Genomic DNA, 22,615 nt, shown 5'->3' on the forward strand with positions numbered 1-22,615 from the left:
TGGCATACGCTGCGCTCCTCATATATAATAGGCTCCTAAAATTAAGTTCTCAAAAACAGTCTGGCACGCGCTTGCCAAGGGCACTTAAAAATAGCGTCTGGATGACTGTATATGGTATCATACAACAAAGCGTTAAGTCGATAAAGATAAAATAAGATACAATTTAATTTAGAGACCATCTAGTGCAAAAAATGTTTTTAGAAAAACGCGCAGAAGTCTATTTTCTGCCGAGCGCGACGCGTTTTATTGAGCGAGGATCCGAAATGAATCCAGTTCGTGAGGATCTGTGTGTATGGTAAAGTTGGGTGAGGAGCTCCGGGCTGCACGAGGGAGGAAGGTCTGGATACGACTGTTTGGCTACAGACATACGGTAATGCCTCCGCCTCCTGCATTCCTGCGCCAGGCACGAGAAAGAAAGCCGTTCACACGGTGTGCTGGCGCTTCAACGCGACATCGCGCGCTGTTTACTAGATTTACAGAAGCGCCCGAGGTGCGTGGATCTGCACGCCGGGACATGCGCTTTCACATAGCCTCGCACTGAAGACCAATTATGAAAAGAGAAAAAATATGAGAATATAATTCAATTGTAGAGAGTCGCAAATTCAGAAAGAGTTAAAGCGTCACAATGAGCGTTTCGACTGGCACATGACAGAAGGAGCAAGTCTCATCATATATTAAAATATACTAAAAAGTCATTACTAGCTATTAATTATATATTCAGTGGATTACTGTACATATTACAAAGGTATGCATTACTAACTACTTTATATATATGTCATCTCGACCATTTGAACAAAACAAGGATAGACACGCTCTTTTAATTATTTCAAATAAATAATATAAAGTCCCTTAAATTATTCTTGAACTGACCAAAGTATTTAAAGGGACAAGGTTACACACACACACACAAAAACATATTCTAACTTTCGATGTTAAAATGTTAAAATAAACTAATTTTAAAATATATATATTTTTCTATAGTTTATACAGTATTTAATGCAATTACGTCAGAAGCAAATAAGTAAAAAAAAAAAATACTAATTTAACACGATGTTAAATTAAATTAAGTGTAACCCCTTATTTTTTCAAGGGAAAATTAAATTATAGTAATTACTCGGCAATGCATTACAGTAATAACAGTAAACTATGTAATTACATGCAACTAACCCCAACCCAAACCCTTTCTTTAATATTACTCAGTACTTGAATGTATAATTACACTGTAACAAGGACACTTTAAATTACAATGTAACAGAAAATCACATTTGCTTTTTTACTAGTCCATTACTTAAAAAAATACATTTGGATTTAGCCTATTATTTAGCCTACTGTTTTTTCTTTTAACTTTTTTTAACTTTGTAATAAACTTAATATACTTTCCTCAATTATAATCATACCATTCTCAATTTAAAGAAACTTTGTTGCAAGATTAAACCCCCCATGGTTTGATTTATGAATTGCCATTGAACAAAATTCTTAATCTAACGTAAATCCAGAAGAATATACTATAAAAGTTTTTTAAGCCACAGCTAAATCAAATATTAGTGACAACTTCAACAAAAGCATAAAATAAATTGTCAATACAATTCAATATTTTAATGGACTTCAATGAAGCAGTCGCACAAGGCAGTCAAAAATATATATATTAATAGACAGTACAAAAATTACAATACCAACTGCTAAGCAAACTGAACACAAATGAACTATTTCCTAGCCAACTAGGCAGCTTGTTTTCAGTGTCAGGTCTGTCTCATGTGCGAGGGTTCACATTGGCTCTGGGTTGTAAATGTAAAGTTGAGGTGGAATGGGAGATCTGGTCGAGGCAGTATTAAAAGACTTCAGCGAGCATTCAGGACACTCCTGGAAGCAAGCAGCAGAAATGTTGTGAGAAACGTTGGCTAGGACAACTTGTGGAATGTGACCAGGTTAGTTCTGCTAAACCGATGCTGGAACATCTGCTGAAAACTCTGCATTTCTTTGTAGAGAAAAAAACAAGTGGAATGCAAAACTGTTGATGTTCGCCCAACGTTACAGGACAAGCTCCACCCTCCAAACAACGTTGAGAAACTGGACCAAACAGATGCTGATACCATGAATCATAAATCTCATCCGATGTAGATGCGATGGAAATCGTTGGCACCAAACGCGGCATTGCACTTTGGGCACTTTCTCTGACGAGTGTCGTAGCGCGTCTTCACGCACTCAAAACAGAAAACATGGAAGCACTTTGTCAAAACAGCGTCCTTTACACGTGAATTGCAGCATGGACACGTCAACCGGGCCTGTAACAGAAAAAAGAATCCTTTAAAGACATGTACACAAAACTATTCCTGGTCCCCCGTACAACTGATCAACATAAATGACCTTGTAATCGTTTATTTCTTCATTCAGGATCTCATCTCCATTTCGGATGTTCTCCGCAGGCTTCTTGGCCTTCTCTATCTTCCTGCGCAGTTTGGATATGTCCTCCTAATGAGGTAAAAGAAACATCAGGTTAAACAAAAGTTATACGAAATAGCCATTTATATTCACAAAGTCTATCACTGTATATCGACAGATAACCAACAGTATGAAGTTAAAGCGCTTTCATCTTTGCTGAATGAAATCCAATATTAGTTTCTTATTCATTTTGGGGTGCTGATCACACCCAATGATTATCTTACAAAATATGATGCATTTCGTAGCATTTTTTGCTTTTAATAACCACTTTGAAGGTTAAGAGGACTTTTATTATCCATTTATAACCAGAAAAAAAAAAAAAAAACTTTCATTTTTGGGTGAACTCTCTCATTTTGAATACTTATTCTAATCAAAAATTTGACCACTTTTGTTATTTTGAGAAGTTCTTCATGTACGCACCTGTACACGTCGAGCATTGAAAGGCATTGCTGTTCTCCACCACCTCCTCTCTGACCGAACTCAACCTCTGCTGCACCCCCTCCAGCTGAGTGCGCACCTCCTCCGAGAGCAGCACCGACTCCTGCACCTAAAACACACAGAAGTAATGGAATTGCTACTTTCCCCCAGATAGTATTTATGATGCTGCAAGTATACACACTGCACATAAGTGAGTACATCTGTTGTACCTTGCGTTTTCCAACCAATAAAGCCCCAGCTCCCTCTCCTCAGAACCAACTGCACCCTCGCAACCACCCAATATCAATACAAAAACCACATAACCTACCGTTCAGCTGCACATCAACCTAAAAAACAGGACGAAAATCACATCTTATGTTCTGTTCAGTTGCACATGGAGAACAGAAACCAAATAATAATAAATATTTTTATTTTTTATAAAAAATTTTATAGTTACACATTTTAAATGTTAATTTTAGTTAGTAATTTCATAGCATTTTTATGCAACTGAAACTGCAGGCATGCCACCTCTGTGCTGCATTAATCAGTCTGTGTAAATACACATAAATGTCACTTCAGGTGCAGCATCTGTGCCACTTCTGCAGCGCAAAGATGGATTTTGATCTCTTTTTGATTGGTAACATCCCTATAGTGTCTTACTGAGCTAAGTGAATTTATTGATTAATTGTAAGTACTTCACATAAAAGATGATGTACACATTCAAAAAGAAAAAAAATCAATTTTAAGCAGCCAAATATCACCTCTTAAATTAATTTCTGTCATGAGGTTGTTTTTTTCAGGCACTGCGAAACAGGAATAATTCGCAAAACTGCAATTGATTTTTTTTTTCACATTTACAGGTCACATGGTGTATGTAAAACCTCATATGATCATTCTTCAGTGTATTGAAACCTCAAAGAAACACTTCAACGTGGCCGCTCTCCAGTATAAGGGGCTTCCCCTACCATTAATACTGAGACATTATACACTATACAGGTCTGCGGCGCAGTGTGGCTCTGATACGGCCACTGAAGCTGACTGCGGCCACTCTAGTCAATGCTTGTGTTTAATCCAGCCGCACCACGCACGTTTCTGAAGCAGCTAAATATTTTTTGTGCAAATCTGTAATGGAAAAGCGCCTAGTGATAGATTATATTAACATTTTTTATATATTCAAAACAGAACCCCTGGAATGTGACATTAAATGTTTTTCATTGGTTACAGGATGGAAGCGTGACTGTCTGCATAGCTGTGTACTGCAGTATACACAGCTATTCAACTTCCCAAAACAATGGTGCAATCTGAAGATCGTAAAAATAAAAGACCATCATCCAAACAGTCCAAGCCCAGCCACCTGTGTTTTGAGTGCGAGCAACTGGTCAGCTAGCTCCTCTTTCTCTTCCTTGAGGAGTTTATGGATCTGGTTGGATTTGATGCGTTCGCTCATGAGTTTGAAGTTGGCATCATCTTTCTCTCTGAGCTGCTGCATCAGACGAATGTTCTGCTCCTGCATGTCCTCAAACGCCTGGCCAGTGACATCCATCTCACTTAGCAGAGCGTCTTCCTCCTGAGAGAGTGTGACTGATTCAGGATTTCCATCAGCATGTTCTCAGTGTCGGTTTCATATTTTGTATGAATCAGAGCTCTACCTGCTTAGCAAGAGAGAGTTTCTTATTGAGTATATCGATCTGCTCCTCCACCGAGCGGATCTTTCTCAGGGCCTCTTCATCTGCCATCTTCTTTCCTTCCCTCCGCTCCCTCTCCTCCAGCTCTCGCACCCGCTGACGGAGCTCCTCTGCCTGCACAGTATAAGAACACACACTTTATGGCTGAACTACTTCGATAAACAATCAACAAATTGATAATCTACCCAATAAATCTCATACTCCTAAACATCCATCATTCCAAATTGAGCTCTATATGGTTTGTACCTCTGACTTTGCCTTCTTCTCCGCAGCCATCAGTTGTACTTTATCTCTCTGTTCTTTCGGTGCCGAGCGGTACATATCCAACAACAGCTTCATCTCCCTCTGGGACTCCTGGGCTTTCCTGTAGCATAATCACATCATTAACATCAGCTTCCTTATAGTCATTATAAGCACTTCCCACAGTCACTTTCATCATTATAATCAACATATCAAGCAGAATGACTTACTTTAGGTCCACCCGCACTACTTTCAGCTGCTCCATCTCTTTGCGTTTGGGTCCTCCAATCACAGCGCAGCGTTCAGCTGCTATGTCTTCTGATTGGCTGCTGCTGGTGCTGGATTTCTCCCGCTCTTCCTTCACTGCTACGCCTCCAGAACTCCCACGAGTCACCCGCTCTTTTTCTCTCTGTTCCTTCTCTTTCTCCTTGTCCTTTTCTTTTTCTTTCTCCTCCTCTTTCACTACAGTCTCTGTGTCTGTACCCGGTTCAGTCTTCACTGTTACACCTGAAGGGAAAATATGTAAATTCTTAAAATAAAAGAAAAAGATCAGTCCAACTATAACAACCCGATATAGAACATGTCTTTAGGGCTGCAAAATACGGGGAAAAACTTTGCGAAAAAATACAGGAGTTTAACAAAAGAAAAATCTCTTTCCACACTTTATGTTGTCAATACGACTAAAATAATATCATTTTTATTAAGATTACGTTTAAAATACTTTTAACAAGAAATACAATGCAATACATTTATTTTTACACTGTAAAATCAAGAATCTTAATTTCTTCATTTTCAAACATTAAAAGCATCAACCTTTTATTTTGTAAATAAATAAATACATGAGCTGCCGGTTTCAGAGTGAAGTGTGGCACTGTATCTATTAGACCAACACATTAAACCAAACAAACATACTCACTACACTGGAAAACCCACAGCACTAATACTTATTAAATTAAAGCCTTTGCTATTTGACCATTGCATTAAAGGGATACTCCACCCCAAAATGAAAATTTTGTCATTAATCATTTACCCCCATGTCGTTCCAAACCTGTAAAAGCTTTGTTCGTCTTCAGAACACAATTTAAGATATTTTGGATGAAAACCAGGAGGCTTGAGCCTTGTGTCAAGGTTCATAAAAGGTATGAAAGACAACATCGTCAGAATACTCCATCTGCCATCAGACGTGCAATCTGGGTTATATGAAGCGACAGTAACACTTTTTGCAACAAAGAAAACAAAAATAATGACTTTATTCAACAATTCCTTTGTCAATAGTCTCCTTTGCGTCTCTCCATATCACCATTTGCTGCATATGCTCTTCTGTGTCATTCCGCGCCACAAGGATGCGCTGTTTTCTTTCAAATCAAAGCTAAATACACGTAGAAACAGCACATTCTTGTGGCGCGGATGAGACAGAAGATACAGATGGAGTATTCTCACAACGACATACCTTTTATGGACCTTGACACTGTTATTTACTTGGCAGTCTATGGGACAGTCACAGGCCTCCCGGTTTTCATCCAAAATATCTTAAATTGTGATCTGAAGACGAACGAAGCTTTTATGGGTTTGGAACGACATGGGGGTAAGTGATTAATGACAAAATGTTTATTTTGGGGTGGAGTATCCCTTTAAGCCACATCAAGATATTGATTTTGACCGTTTAGAAAAGTAAGACAGCACACCTGTCCAAGCTGCACAAATTACTAATATCCGTAACACAGATGGCACAGGAAGAAAAACGCACAAAAGTTTAATACCTTGCAGTTTGTTCAAATCCCTGACCTTAAGCGCACACAATAGCAATACCTTAGCAAACACCACTAGGTAAAGATAAAAACTGAGGCTGTACCAGTGGTGCTGGGTGTAGCGGAGCCACTATCTGGCTCTGTCTTCATAGTAACGTCACCCGTCGGGGTAGATGGATGCAGGGAGGCGATCTCTTCCTTCACATCCATCTCTGTGCTGGACTGTGATTGGACAGCAGCATTGCCTTTGGCAGCACGCAGCTATAAGAGAGGACAGAAACGTAAGCAATCACTTTTTTTGTTGTTGTGTTATTTAGTTCAATAAGTCTGTGCTATAACCTGGTTGAGCTCTTGCTGAGCCTCTCTCAGTCTGAGTTTATATTTAACCACTTCTCCCTTTAACTGCTGGTTATGAGTCTGCAGTGTACTGATCAAATGTCTCATCTCACGGTTTATAGGGCCTGAAAAAGAACCAGAGGGTAATATAGTCAATTCAAATGCTGATCTGAGCAAAAAGGGACCAACACCGAGAGCAGAGGAGGGTTACCTGCTTGTTCATTAGCAGCTAATGTCTGCTCAAATTCGATCCTGAGCATCTCGTACTCCTTGCGCACATGTGCTAACGTGTCTTCCAACTGAATCACTTCAGTACGGACCTTACGCTGCAAGGATACCTCGTCATTCTGAAATAAACACACACAAGACATCATTTGACTTTTTTGACTGGACGATGACGTTCACTGATAAACTGACTGTTTTCTATTATCAGCACACGATTTTCCTGTTTGACACTGTAAAGCTACTTTAACACAGGCTGTATTGTATAAAGCGCTATATAAATAAAGGTGACTTGACAATAGCTGGGTTTCCATCACCCTGCTTTTATGCGCATTTTGAAGTATCGCATCAGAATCGAGTGATGGAAACACTGAAGATTTTACGCTCGCTTGAGGTGGTTTATGACTAGTGCGAAAAAGGGTTAATGTGAATAATGGGAGATGGAAATGCATTTTGCGAATAAATTCCTCCAAGCTCATAAAAAAGTCATATGACTTTGCACTATGGGACGGTAAATCCTGACTAAGCAGTAGGGCTGTGCGATATGAGGAAAATATCTAATTGTGTTTTTTTTTTTTTACAGATCTTGCGATTTCATTTGCGATTTGAAATTTGCAAAGTCAAGCTTCAGCTCAATATTGTCAATATTTTGCAGCAGAGTATGAGTATCATTACCCTGTTGTAAAAAAAATTCTTACAGATTCCATTAAACCATTACAAAATTCCTTTTTTTTTGTTTTTTTTTGTCCTGTTGTTCTATTGGTTGGCATCTGCCGTATTACATCCCACCAATACAATCCATCAAATAGACACCATTATAGTTCACAATAAAACCAATACAATTCCCATTATAACCCTGAAATCCATTCAATTTTCAATTATGTTTTGGGATGGGTTCTATAGACGGTTTCATCGGGTGCATGCACCTGGCCCCAAGTTAACTTCCGGTCTATTCAGAGACATAATAGGCTGTGTGTGCGGTCTTCTGAATTGGGAATATTGAACATGCATTATAAATTTATTTCAAATTAATCTGTTGGGGAGATAAAATGTGTGAGATAAAATTATTATATTCAGTAGCTTCTCCTACTTTTCTTAGTGATGTATAGTGCCAGTTTATCAGGAAGTGAAGATTTTGTTCTCTTTGACTCGTTGGATGGAAACGGTGCTTGTTCGCAAATGTTTTATGCGATATTCCAATTTTGCACATAAGTTAAATTCGCATCTTCGGATGGAAACCCGGCTAATAACATCCACAAACTGTGACCCATTATTGAGGGGAAGTATACAGACAACCAACATATACTTAGATTTGAGCCTGCAGCATCATCAAACATCATTTCATTCACTGTTTGACATCATCGCTCCATGTACCTCCATGTGGTCCAGCCAGCGCAGGCGGGTGTCCTGGTCGTGTTGAGTCGAGCTTTGGTCTCGTCCAGCTGAAATTTCAGCACCAGTGATTCATTATAGACCACAGAGAACTGAGACTGCAGACAGCGATACTCAGCGCTCTCTCTGGCCACCTCCTCAGCCCTGGACAACAGCTCCACCTGAGAGAGAGTTAATGAATCTCAACCATTCTAATAGCATTATTCATATAAAGTGCACTACGGTTCAAAAGTTTGGGGTCAGTATGATTTTTCTCACCAGAAAAATATCTCATGGCTGCATTTATTTGAGTAAAAACAGTAATATTGTGAAACATCATGACATTTACTATTTGAATACACTTTTAAATGTAATTTATTTCAGTGATGCAAAGCTGAATTTTCAGCATCATTATTCGAGTCTTTAGTGTCACATGATCCTTCAGAAATCATTCTGTTCTGACTTGCTGCTCAAGAAACATCTATTATTACCATCAATGTTTTCAGGATTATCTGATGAATAGAAATAGAAATATTTTGTAACATTTCAAACGTCTTTACTATTACTTTTGATTCATTTAATGCATCCTTGCTGAATAAAAGCTTCATTTCTTTAAAATTTGACTGACCCCAAACTTTAGTGTAGTTTATGTGATTTGGTGGGTTTTAATATTATAGTCTAAGAATGCTTAGAAAAACTGTGATATATTTCATAATCATTACTGCTACCATACCATTTTTATTTTATAGTTTACAATGCTGCATTAAATTGATATCCATTTCACGTCAACAGTTTCCATTCCAGTTCACATTTATTTTTTTATAATGCTTTGTTATTAATAATTTATATTTTTTTTCATTTAGGGAAGCTGTAGTAAATCCCACTGATACTAAAGGAGTTATTCACTCTGTTCCAGAGTATCTGTGTCTTCAAGAGCTTTCTTTCAAGGACAAGATATGAATGTGTGGGGTTTGTAATTTTCACAGCTGACTGCCTCTAAATATCAGATTTAAGCTGGTATTGCCTGAAAAGGAGGCAATACTCACAGTTAGCATAAGATGGATCTAACAAGGTAAGGATGTATGTGGTCTCGAGGGCTTTACCTTCATGTTATTGTTCTCCTGGTAAACCGTCTGCAGGTCCTGCTGGAGCTTCTGGAGCTCACCGAGCCGATTATCTGCCAGCTCTTTGCTCTCCTCCAACTCACTGTTCATCTCCTCAAACTAACAAGAGATGATAGCATATTGTGATTCAGTGTTAAGACAGTGTTCAGGTTTGTTCTTCATATGACAAACAAAACATGTTGTATTAAAACATTTTCTAATCATTTAGGCTCTAGCAATGTCAACAATATATATTTGAGCAGGCTAGCAAATAAAATATGCTAACATTACCATTCATAACTTTGGGGTAAAAATATTTATTTATTGTTAATTTCTGTCAAAGAACTACATTCCACTAAATTGATGAAAAAGAGACTTTTTGATGACATTTTTCCTCTATTTTTGATCAAATAAATGCAGCTTCGGTAAGCATAAGAGACTTCTTTCAAATACAATGAAAAATCTTAAAGACTTAAAGACCAAACTTTTGAATGGTAGAGTACACTTGCTAGAGCTGGAGAAAATATATATATACAGGAAAAAAAAAAAAACTATATATATATATATATATAGAATATATGTATACATATATATATACACCTGCAAGTCCTAATACTCAACAGAAGGATCCTACAGTGTGCAAATAACTGCTTACTTCACGTTTACAGTGAGATTCACTGACACCAAGTGTAAATATTGTTCAAATGACTGCTCGTTTACCTTTCTTTTGTTGATCGTGATGGTTCCACATGCACTGCTTGCTTCACCATACACCTTATAACCTTTACTGTTCACCTGGTTATGATGGAAGAGCACAATATCTATCAATTCTGCCACACTGTAAAACAATAGAAATACTATATCTTGGTTTTACCATTACAAATGTCAATCAGAGACAACATAAAACAGAATGCAAGTTCCCTCTTAAGAGAACCCTGAAATATCCCAGTGTTTTTTGTTTTTAAACCACTGTCATTTGCTATTATTGCAGTAACATTCACTACATTAGTGGTCACTGACATTAATATCGGTAATAAATAAAGCCTGTATTATCCATAACAGTAGCTTAATTCAAAGACTAAATACCCACAACTGAGGTCCCTTGAGCAAAGCACCGAACCCTAAATGGCTGGCTGCCCACAGCTCCGGGTGTGTGTTCACGGTGTGTGTGTGTGTGTGTTCACTACTCACTGCTTAAATGCAGAGCACAAATTCTGTGTATGGGACACCATACTTGGCCACACATCACATCACTCATTAATTAACTCATTAAAATAATTTTTTGGCTATTCGTTAAGGTTATTTTTGGCCCAGGCGATGTCAGCCGAAAAGAAAGACTTGAAATAAAATGAAATTTTACAGTACACTAGGGATGTTCATTTTAACCGGTTAATCGACTGTTAAGAATTTTGATCGATTAATACAATCAGTTAAACTGTTTAAAAAGTGATTTATTTATTTTCAGTAAATTATCAAAATATTTAAAAAGGTTTGCTGCATGTTTAAAATATGCTACACGTATAAAAAAAAAATTTTTTTTAGAGAAAAAAAAAAGTCGCATATAATAAGTTGCATTTTATTATTTCATTCAGAAATAGGCCTAATGCTGACTCAATGTTTACAAACATGATAATAAACTGTAAACATAGCTAGGCTATTTTAGTTCCCCTAACTCCACAACAAATCCTTTCAATTAACAGTTTTTAGAAAAGAACAAGAATAAAAAAAATAGGCCTTTCAGAAGTTATAGCAATATAAACAACAAGCCAAAACGAATTCATTTAGGCTAAAACGAAACTGAAACCAACGTTGGTCCTCTCATTCGACACAAAATCAAATGTTTCCGTATTCGCGAAATTTGAATGCCAAATTATTATTTATTATGAAGCCTACTTCACTCGCATTCCAATATCCACGTAAAACAAAATGTTTTGCATAACATCACGGCGGTAGGAAGTGCAAGACACGCAAGAAAAAATAAATAAATCGTACACACGATTACCATTATGTTCCTTTGATTTGCTAAGTCGTGCGCACAATTTACTAATTTGTTCTGTCGATTTATAAATCATGTGCACGATTTAGCAAATTGAAGGAACGATTAGTAAATTGTGCACACAATTTATAAATCAAGGGAACAAAATAGTAAATTGGTCACACGATTTTACCTACTATTTTTCCTGCATGCCATGTGCGGGGCTCCGTACGGCAGTACGGTGATAACACTTAAACAGCACAGATTTTACCACATATTTAAACTGAGCAGAGTGTATTTTGTTTTGCATTGTCAAGGTATATAAGGTTAACTGTGTGCGCGCATACGGCACCAGCACAATTACTTGAATTTTTTCCTTCTAACAGTGGAAGCAACTATTCCTTTTAGTCATTAAGATAATCGGAATTGTAAACCGTTTTCCACCATCTGTTTACATTCAAAATAAAAAACAAAAATTAACCATATATATAATATAAATATACATACACACAGAACAAAAATGAACCAAATCTGTGTTTTTATGTTATTTTATTAATTTATTATTTAAGTAAAAATATATTTCTCATAGAGGCCAATTTATTTGTCTCGTATATATATATATATATATATATATATATATATATATATATATATATATATATATATATATATATATATATATATATATATATATATATATATATATATATATATATATATATATATATATATATATAGCCTAGCTTTATTATGTTTTTCTCTGCTCGCAGAAGTGCTGCAGGTGCGTGATGTGATGCATGTGAATCCTCATGTTCTGTTGTTTGCTGCTTTTTGTACATGTAAAATTCATCCCCGGGAAACAAATGTTAGTATTTTTATCGGGTCACAGACACTGATCCTTTCTAATTTAATTCAATTCTGATTTAAAATAATCTTGTGGTTTAACGGTTAATAATCGGTTAACCGAGCGTCAGTTGTCAGTTAGGAAAAATAACCAAAATGAACATCCCTACAGTACACTGTAAAAAAAAATGTTTTTGTAATTTTAACTGTAAAATATTGTAAAAACACTACGGAAAACAAACTAAAAAAACTTAACAGTAAGTTCCCATACTATATCCCATGCAAGTTAAAACACAAAAATCCAACATATGCATGGATGAATTGACGACTATAAGATCAATAACATGCATTTAGAAAATACACAGGGAGAATTTCCATTTAACACAGCCTATAAGATGGTAAATAGGATCTATTTTGATTTCATGATGACTTTGTAGGGTAAAACCACTCACCCTTTCCAGCACCTCTGCAAGGTGTGTATTAAGACGGTTCTCTCTCCGTCGGATCTTCTCCATGCCCCACTGCAGCTCCTCAATGAGAACCTGCAGCTCGCTGATCCTGTTATCAGCACGATTAGCCGCCCGGCCCAGCGGACGAGACTGAACATACACAGACATTGTAAGCACTCAATATGACAAACTTACCAGATAAACATGTCAACAAATCAACCACCAACCTCGCTGGTCATGTGACTATGCTTCTGCTGGAGGCTGTCGGTCAGCTGCCGGAGGCGTTCGTTCTCATTGGTCAGGAGAGTGTTGAGGCAGACAGCGACATCCCAGAGACTGCCATCTGAAGGAAGTCACAAGAAAATGCAGCTTAAACGCTGAATGAACAGAAAGCTAAGACAAGAGCAGAGTCAGTCTCACCTGTTCCAGACTCCATATCTTTCTTTAGCTGGTCTACTGTGTTCTTCAGGTTCTCGGAGATTTCGACCACACGTCTGGCCTGTTTACAGCTGCACTCCAGTCGCTCCTGCAGCTCTGCGTCTATCTCCTCACTGCTGCTGCTGGCCAACATGGCCAGAAAAGAGCTCGCTGCCTCCCCCTGTTGACCTGAATGAAACATCACCACAAAATGAGTTAAAGGCAAGACTAAACCCACACAAAAACCGAGATCTGGCCTTGAAAAAAACAACAACAGGCTGTCCATGTTAATGAAGGGATACAGAGTGAATTTTCAGACTCTACTGGAAGTTCCTGAAATCAAATTTAAGACCTGACTTTTTTAAGACCTACACTAACAAAATTAATAGCATATGTCCATACAAACAAACCCATACGATTCTTTTACTTCATTAAATAGGCTTGGATATGCATCCAACTGCAAAACAGTTTAAGATACTGCACAATGTTTGATTTAATATATGCATATGCATTTTAACTGGTTTATTTAGTAATTTATCAATACATGCAAATTTGAGGTTGACTTGTATTGGATTTTGCTGATATTATAATAATGTGTTTACAGTTTAATGTATGTTTATTGCCACATCAGCTTCACATGCTATTTAATGGCAAAGACTATACATTAGAAAAACAATATAGTAGTACACAATACAAAAATACAATATAAATTAATTCATTAATTAATAATATATACCCTTGTAAAGTTCTTTAATCGCATTAAGCTGTATCATGATTCCTGTTTTTCCGTCCTCGAATTAAAATGATAATCAACACTTTTGTTATATGAAGACACCGTGCTGATCTGTGATCAATTATGACCTTTAATATTTTTTCAGTGGACTGAGGTTATGTCTGAGGCCCTGAGCCAAGACTGTGACATTAGCTTTTGTGAGACTGAGGCTTTTTTTTTTAAATAGTAAGAAACATCTGACAGTTTTGTACAATCCATTGATTTCCATCTACAACAGTTTTTTTTTGTACCTCTGTCTTTTGCTCTCTCCTGGTTCGAGTCTCCATCCGGTTCCGGTGTTCCGGGTTTTAAACTCCGCCCTTCAGGAGGTTGGCTTTCCACAGGCTCACTCCCTGATTGGTCATAGCGACGCACAATTAACCGCACATTTTCATCAAACTGAAAACAAAAAACAAAAGATGGAACAAAATCCAGGATTGAAAATGGTAGCATTTGAGAGAAACAGAACCTCAATTTATGCAGACTGTGAATACAACCAAAATCACCTGATTCCAGTATCTGTTCAGAATCAACAAACTCGCATCATCTGTCGCCTGACGAGTCTCCAACCTCTCAACTCTCTCCCTCAGTTCATCCTCAATCACCTACAGCCACACAACAGTCTATGTCTGTATCACTGTTCCCTGCACCGCTTTTCAGTGGAAAAATCACAAGGTATTACAATAACTGCATAATAAACACTATACAGCGCATTCAAAGCTTTGGGGTTGATGAACGTTTTTAAAAGACTACACTTAAAGACTACATTTATCTGATCAAGATTACAGTAATATTGTGAAATATTGTTACAAATAAAAATAACTAATTTGAATATATTTTAAAACATAATTTATTCCTGTGATGGCAAAGCTGAATTTTCAGCATTATTACTCCAGGCTTCAGTGTCACGTGATCCTTCAGAAATCATTCTAATATGTTTTGCTGCATGTATTGAAACATGTATTATTACTAACGATGTTTAAAATAAAACAGTTGTGCCGTGCAAAAAAAAAAAAAAAAAACATTTTTAAGGATTCTTTGATGAATAGAAATTTCAAAAGAAAGGCATTTAGGCTATTTAAAAAATAGCAATATTTTGTAACATCATACATAAATATGAATATAAAGGTCTTATCTACCTGTCTTTGGTCAAGGGCTTCTACCAACTTCCTGTTTTTGATCTGCAGAGCTTTAATATCTTGTTCTTCCTGAAAGAAGGAAATACAATGTCAGTGGGAACCAAATAATAAGGGACCAGATTCACAATTCAGAATTAAAGATATTTAGAATTCATTTTTCCATAACAGCAATATATAACTGATAAATACACAAAACGATTAACACAGACAGACTCAGGACATCTGCAGTGCAAACAACATACACAAACATTAATGTAAGATGTAAGACATTATATAAAATAAAATTGACCCTAACCCTAACCTTGGGGAAACAAATCCCACGTTAAGATCTGAGAAGCCTCTCACCTGGTTGGAGCCTCCGCCCAGTTTGATGACGGTTTCTACAGCGGTGGCGGTGCTTCCTCCAGATCCGGAGCTCTCTCTCGCTCCATCCTCAGCGCTCTTCTTCTTCTCTGGAGGATCAGTGGGCCGCTTCTGAGCTGACATCCCCTCACTGCGAGACAGACACCATCACAGTCAGAACTGTGTTCAAATAAACGCCTTTACACCGTCCATGTAGAGCAGAGAAATGCTCACGTCCTTCAGATACTCATCAAAACAGCTCGACTAAGTTACAACACACTAGCTAATATAATAATACAAGTAAAACAATAATAATAATTACAGTTGTTTTATTTTATTATTCATGTTGCATAACAAATATAATGCTTGTTTATCATTATTATTATTATTATTGGGACCTCATTTTAAAACCTTAAGTAATACTAATATTTCAATTTAAATATGCCTGAAGGAGGGATCTACACATTTCAGATTTCAGTTGGTATTTTTTTTTCTTTATGTATTATTATTAATAATAATAATAATATAGCAACATTTTCATTAGAAGTAGTAGCAGTATTAAAATAGAACTAAACATTACACTAAAACTAACCTGATTAGTACTAGTAATCGCATCACATGGTGTCAGTATAATAAAATAACATAAAACTAACTCAACAAAAACAATTTTACAGAATACACATTAAATAACAGCGCTGAAAACTCACTCTTAATTAATAATTAGTGGACACACACACACACACACACACACACACACACACACACACACACACACACACACACACACACACACACACACACACACACACACACACACACACACACACACACACACGTCATTAAAACATTATACAGACACGCGAATATAAGAAAATATATCAGTAACGTTAGGTATACTGCGGCGAGCCTCTCAGCGCTGAAAACTCACTCTGCATTATTAATAACGCTCTCAAAAATTAGGTTTCGCAGTTGAGTTAATGTCTTACCTAATTTAGATTTCTATTGATTGTGAAATGGTTTTGTGGATGTAACTGTTGCGCTTCATCCGAGCCTCCTCCGGAAACACAGCAGCGCTGCTTCTCTTCTTCTTCTGCTGCTGCTGCTGCTGCTGGAGACACGAGGACTGCAGCGCCGCCGCTCGGCGGTACGACTGATTGCAGGTCTAGCGCTTAACAACTCCTCACAATACAACACAACTCAACTCTGTATGCTCTTGTTATTGCATTAATTTTGGGGCATAGAAAATGGATCAAAATGGTCTTAAAAAGAAGACATGGCTTTAATGAGTTCAGCATAAACATTATGAAATATTCAAGCAAATTAATTAGGCTATTTTTGTAAAAAAAAAAAAAAGGCTGTATTTTTTATTCATCACTTTTCTAAACATCGAATAAACTAAATATATAGAATCTAAATATAATATATATCAGGGTTTCCACAAAAACATTAAGCATTAAGTATTTTCAAATCAGCATATTAGAATGATTTCTGAAGGATCATGTGACACTGAAGACTGAAGTAATGATGCTGTTATAATTAGCTTGAGCTTATCATTTACCCATTGGAGTTTATTACATTTAAACTACAGTAAAAAAAAAAAAAAAAAAAAAAATTGCCATTACCTTTTACTTATCTTTACGGTGTCAGTATTCTCTCGTTTGTAACATAAGTGTAGTATACGTTGTGTTCAGCGGTGTTTACAAGCACTTGGTGTTAACGGGTGACTTGTTAGACTTCCAATACAATCATTTTCAAAATCAAATTAGCCTTTTTAGCAGGAGCTGTAAAAATAACAGCATTAAAACTGATGAATAAAAGCATTCACAACAAAAAAACTTCAAAAAAACCAAAAAAGAAACTGCAGAAGATGTTCTTATAAACAACATTCAAATGGAGGAATTTAAACGCTATTTACTGTGTGTTTACATTATTTTAATAATTATTTAAATATTTACATTATTGAGTCCAACCTCTAGGTAGGTATGTGTGTGTGTGTGTGTGTGTGTGTGTGTGTGTGTGTGTGTGTGTGTGTGTGTGTGTGTGTGTGTGTGTGTGTGTGTACTTTGACTCAAAGACTTACTTCATTGCAGTTCTTATTAAATGTCACGCTCTGTGCACAAACTACTATTTGGACTCTGTCCTTGAGCATGCATTTGATTCTCTTGCTTTTGAATGCAGAGTTCATGTTGTGAAATCCCTTGATTTTTGTTCTCTTGGTTCAAAGTGTCTGTGCATCAGTACACGTCTTTGTCTTCATCATGCAGCAAGTTTATCAATGGCCTGACTGCTCATACCCTTTCATCAGACCACATCTTGCCTGTCTGCCAAAAAGATTATATCAACTGCTGTTGATGTAATTCGCCCCAACCAACACTCAATTTCTGTTTGTGACTGATGTCAATAGCAATCAGACAAGTCTGTTAACCACACTCTTCTGGCATGCACACACACACACAAACACACACACACACACACACACACACACACACACACACACACACACACACACACACAAGTCAACAGAAAGTAATTGTTTGGATATGGTGTTTTACTTTTAGTGCATACTTTACATAAAGTGCCACAACTCAAGATGATTCGTACTAGAAATGTTTGTGAAGTTCAACTGAATTGATTTGCACAGCATGTATTTTATAGTTTAAAAGCATCAAATGACTGATTTCATCTGGATTGATTCCCCACTGCAGGCACCTCTGCACGTCTAAACAGTTAATAGTACACCCTGTGTAAACCTCACACTACTGCTGGCCTTGTATGATGTCATATCTCTGTCGTCAGGATCCATAATAGCCTTGGTTTTTTTTTTTTTTTTTATAAGGAGAATTATTGCCACTGTGTTTTCTTTCGCATACACTATAGTTTATGCATTGTATGCAATATCATATTGCAGTGGGACATGACACTTTTAGAAACAAAATAAAACAAAAAATCAACTTTCACATAAAATCTCAAGATTACATCCCTATGACAAACAAGAAACCTGAAAATCATCTCTGTTATCTCAGATCTCACGTTTCCAGCCCTGTGCTTCACACTTGATTCATTGTTTTAAAAAGATTTTGTAAAGTCATTTTAAATATGTGTAACACTAAGGTCAGGTTAAAACTCTTCTTCCAAAATCCACATATTACGCACATATTCTCACACACCCGTCCAATATCCCAACCAATGGCGTTCTTGGAGGTTGAGCACGCCCGTTTGCATCACTTTTGTCCTCCCTCTGCTCTCGAATAAATAGAGACTCGCTCGAATCGCTCGGTCCCGATTCACTAAAACCCTTCGAGGAGAGGCCGCTTCATCTGTAGTTCATACATAGTGCTGCTCGCCTTCAGACCAATCAAGTAAGCATGGCTTTTTAAGTTTTAGCTCTTTGTGTGTGTGTGTCATTATCATCGCATTTACGAAAAAAGTATTAATATTTATTTTATATGTCAGTGTAGTATTTTAGAAGGGTAGAGTAGCTAATGCATAAACTTGTTTTAAAATGTGAACACTTAGAATCGAATGCACACACTGCAGATGTGTCAGTGCAATGAAATCGCTAAATATTCAGGTTCTGCTCTTTAATGCAAGTCATAAATCACTGTAAGAATATTCCAAATATTTCTTTGAAATTGCAGAACTGTCTTGGTTGTATGATGGTTAGATTGTGCAGTATGCAAATTATCTACGGGACGAATGCAGGCAAATGTCATGTTAGTTTACTGCGAAAAAGGAGGTTTATCTTCTTTCATAAATACACAGTGTATGAAAGACACTTTTGTACAGTTCTTAACGATATTGCACGAATGTGTGAAACGTTTTGCACTTTTTTTGCACCTAATAAAAAGGAAAACATGACTGAACCCTGGACTTGTTTGTTCAGTGAGAGGAGCCAGTGTGTTTCTCTGGGCTAAAGTTCAGCAGTTAGGGCAAATATTTACAGACAGCTGTGAATAACCCAGTGATCTGAATAATAGAAGTTCCTTAAATTTGGTAATATTTTGCAAATAATTTTTCTTCTGCTCTTTTCCCAGCATGACACATCAGTTTCCAGCTCTCTCTACGGAGCAGAAGAAGGAGCTTTCCACAATTGCCCAGCGCATTGTGGCTACTGGAAAAGGCATTCTGGCTGCAGATGAGTCCACAGGTAAGAATTTGTGGAGTATTGCATGGGATAGAGTACCAACTCTATGCTATATATTTTAAGTGATCAACAATAAGCAATGAAAATACTTCCGATGTTGCTGAATAGGTACAATAATTGTTTTTTAACAGTGTTGTGATTGCATTTCCTCTATCAGCTTTATGGTTGTAGTAATAATGAATTGTATTTTTGAAGACATAATGGTAAGCTTGCATTTTCAGATGTTCTTAGATGTGCGTTTCATATTTTAGGCAGCATGGCAAAGCATTTTCAGAAGATAAACGTGGAGAACACTGAAGAGAACCGTCGCAGCTTTCGCGACATACTCTTCTCTGTAGACAATTCAGTCTCTGAATATATTGGTGGTGTCATCCTTTTCCATGAAACACTGTACCAGAAATCAAACCAGGGAGTTCCATTTCCAAAAGTCATCAAGGACAAGGGCATCGTAGTTGGTATCAAGGTGAGATTTCAATGCTCTTTTTAAGATGTTTTCTCTAACATAGTGTGAACGTGTTTATGCATTTCTATGCTTGCGACAGCCATATAGAAGACCAAAGGACTGGTAGAAGCCTTCTCTCTGCTTTTCTGTATACATACACAAGGTCATCTCATTAGTTTTGGAATGCAATGTTATAAATAAAAGTATTAATTGTGATTTTATGCCTAAAGGTGGACAAAGGCACAGCAGGACTGGCTGGTACCGATGGAGAGACAACCACACAGGGTACATTTTTACTTAAATGCATATTAATCTATCCTGACTTGTATCCATTTTAAAGGAAGCTATTTGTGCTTGATCCGTTTCACTCAGGATTGGACGGTCTGTCTGAACGCTGTGCCCAATACAAAAAGGATGGCTGTGACTTTGCCAAGTGGCGTTGTGTGCTTAAGATCTCTGACAGCTGCCCCTCTGCTCTTGCAATTGCTGAAAACGCCAATGTTCTTGCCAGATATGCCAGCATTTGCCAACAGGTATTTCTAAAAGAATGTGCTTAGTTCATGGAATCCTATTAATTGTCCATAAGCAGCCATTCACACGACTCTAAACAACTGATAGCATGTCAGTAATTTGTTTAAGATTCTTTACAAACTGTCCTATTTTCTCATTAACCCGTCCTCGTTCCTGTAGAATGGCCTAGTGCCTATTGTAGAGCCTGAGATCCTCCCAGACGGAGACCATGATCTGCAACGGTGCCAGTATGCCACTGAGAAGGTAAACTTCCTCCCAGAATAACAAGCTGAGCAAAGCCAAATTATCAGTCAAAAATAATTCCTAACGAACTGCATCCAAAGGTCCTGGCGGCTGTGTACAAGGCTCTCTCTGACCACCATGTTTATCTGGAGGGAACTCTGCTCAAACCAAACATGGTCACCGCTGGACAATCCTGTACTAAGAAGTACACCCCTCAGGAGGTTGCCATGGCAACAGTCACTGCGCTCAGACGCACAGTGCCAGCTGCTGTACCGGGTAAGACAGTCACACGATGAACCTAAGAGGATGCTCCCCATAATATGAACGCCACAAACCAGATCAATCATCTCTCTTCTGATTCTCAGGCATCTGCTTCCTCTCTGGTGGTCAAAGTGAGGAGGAGGCCTCTCTGAATCTGAACGCCATGAACCAGCTTCCTCTGCACAGACCCTGGAAGCTGAGCTTCTCTTATGGCCGTGCTCTCCAGGCCTCGGCTCTTGCTGCATGGAAGGGACAAGCAGCAAACAAGAATACCAAACAAAAAACCCTCCACACAATTCCCAAGTCAAACAATCAAAGGTAATCAATGAAAATATGATTTAATCTTAAAATACCGCATGTGGGCAGTCAAGTTACAACGATAGTGCAACTTTTCAAAACTTCTAAATGATATTGTGCTTTATTATACTGTCAGTTAATAGGCCTACCATATTGATCAAAGCTGCACATATTGATGATTTTTGTTTTTTCCCCTTCAGATCAATAGTCTTGCATCAAAAGGTGAATACAAACCCTCAGGTCAGGCTGACCAAGCATCTACACAGTCCCTCTTTACTGCCAGCTACGTCTACTAAGATCAACAACAAACGACAGCAGCTTGTTCTGGACAGTACAAAATTTACAGGCAAAGGATATTCCAGATGACATGTTTATGTGTACACATGTTAATAGTACAAATTAAATATGTTCATGCAGTTCTAACAAAAATGACTCAAGTAGAAACGGTAACCAAAATTAATTTCAGTTTTCATACATGTGAATAACTGAATAAATTACAAAATGAAAAAAATTAAAAAAATCCCACTTTTAAAGATCATTCCCAACCATTTTATAGTGCTTCTCTTTAATATGAAAATAAAGTAATAAACGTATAAAACTCAAAATCAAATATTCATTCTTACCTCATACAAACTCAGAAAACATAACATCCAACACACAAAAAAAGCTGAATTACAAATAACAAAAATGAAGATTGATTGAAGAGCACCACAATGTCATGAAGATTTTTCTGTCTTGCTTCATCTTCTGCTGTCCTTCCCCACATATTCCTATTCTGATAGGGGAAAAGACAAACCATACATGTTACAGGTTGCCAGTTATTGCTTATAAGGCATTCAACGTGTTAGTGCAATCAATCAGGGGATGCTTTTCCCAAAAGCAACTATGGTCACATGTTCCTTCAGTACCAATAGAGTTCAATGGAACCTGCGACCAGTTAGTTCACAATGATTTGGGAAACGCACCCCAGAACACTATAAAGCAAAATATGTTTTCATAATGAACAATATGTTGACAAAAGTCTACTTATACCTCTGGGGTGATGTGGACACCATGTTCTTGTCCCTCTTCTCCACTGCTGTGGGTAAAGCAGTCTGTCCATTATAATCACCTTGGTTCATGTTTGCACCAGCTAAGTACCATGCATGCAAAAGCTGACAGTCTTTAGTCTGAACTAAATTATATTTTCGCTATTATTCGAATATATTAGCTAAATGGTC

At 37.3% G+C, this 22,615-nt stretch overlaps 2 protein-coding genes across 2 annotated transcripts; one reads left to right on the top strand and one right to left on the bottom strand.

Moving 5' to 3' along the window:
• Positions 1-1,574: 1,574 nt before the first annotated feature.
• On the bottom strand, positions 1,575-16,625 carry rnf20 (ring finger protein 20, E3 ubiquitin protein ligase). The gene is given in 23 exon segments (XM_042770523.1): positions 1,575-2,282; positions 2,365-2,469; positions 2,860-2,881; positions 2,883-2,986; positions 4,190-4,423; positions 4,506-4,655; positions 4,788-4,905; positions 5,012-5,288; positions 6,634-6,790; positions 6,869-6,990; positions 7,077-7,212; positions 8,462-8,490; positions 8,493-8,640; positions 9,562-9,681; positions 10,282-10,356; positions 12,832-12,978; positions 13,056-13,171; positions 13,249-13,434; positions 14,269-14,416; positions 14,524-14,622; positions 15,157-15,225; positions 15,502-15,649; positions 16,485-16,625. Coding segments are annotated over 22 exon segments (2,880 nt in total). The 5' UTR covers positions 15,643-15,649; positions 16,485-16,625; the 3' UTR covers positions 1,575-2,105.
• Positions 16,626-18,700: 2,075 nt separating this feature from the next.
• On the top strand, positions 18,701-21,839 carry aldob (aldolase b, fructose-bisphosphate). The gene is made up of 9 exons (XM_042769846.1): positions 18,701-18,857; positions 19,533-19,645; positions 19,894-20,105; positions 20,315-20,369; positions 20,457-20,617; positions 20,775-20,858; positions 20,939-21,113; positions 21,203-21,416; positions 21,604-21,839. Exons 2-9 carry the CDS (start codon positions 19,534-19,536, stop codon positions 21,689-21,691), a joined length of 1,101 nt encoding a protein of 366 aa, XP_042625780.1. The 5' UTR covers positions 18,701-18,857; position 19,533; the 3' UTR covers positions 21,692-21,839.
• The last annotated feature ends 776 nt before the right edge of the window (positions 21,840-22,615 follow it).

The sequence above is a fragment of the Cyprinus carpio genome, chromosome A14, assembly GCF_018340385.1.
Source record: "Cyprinus carpio isolate SPL01 chromosome A14, ASM1834038v1, whole genome shotgun sequence".
NCBI lineage: Eukaryota > Metazoa > Chordata > Actinopteri > Cypriniformes > Cyprinidae > Cyprinus > Cyprinus carpio.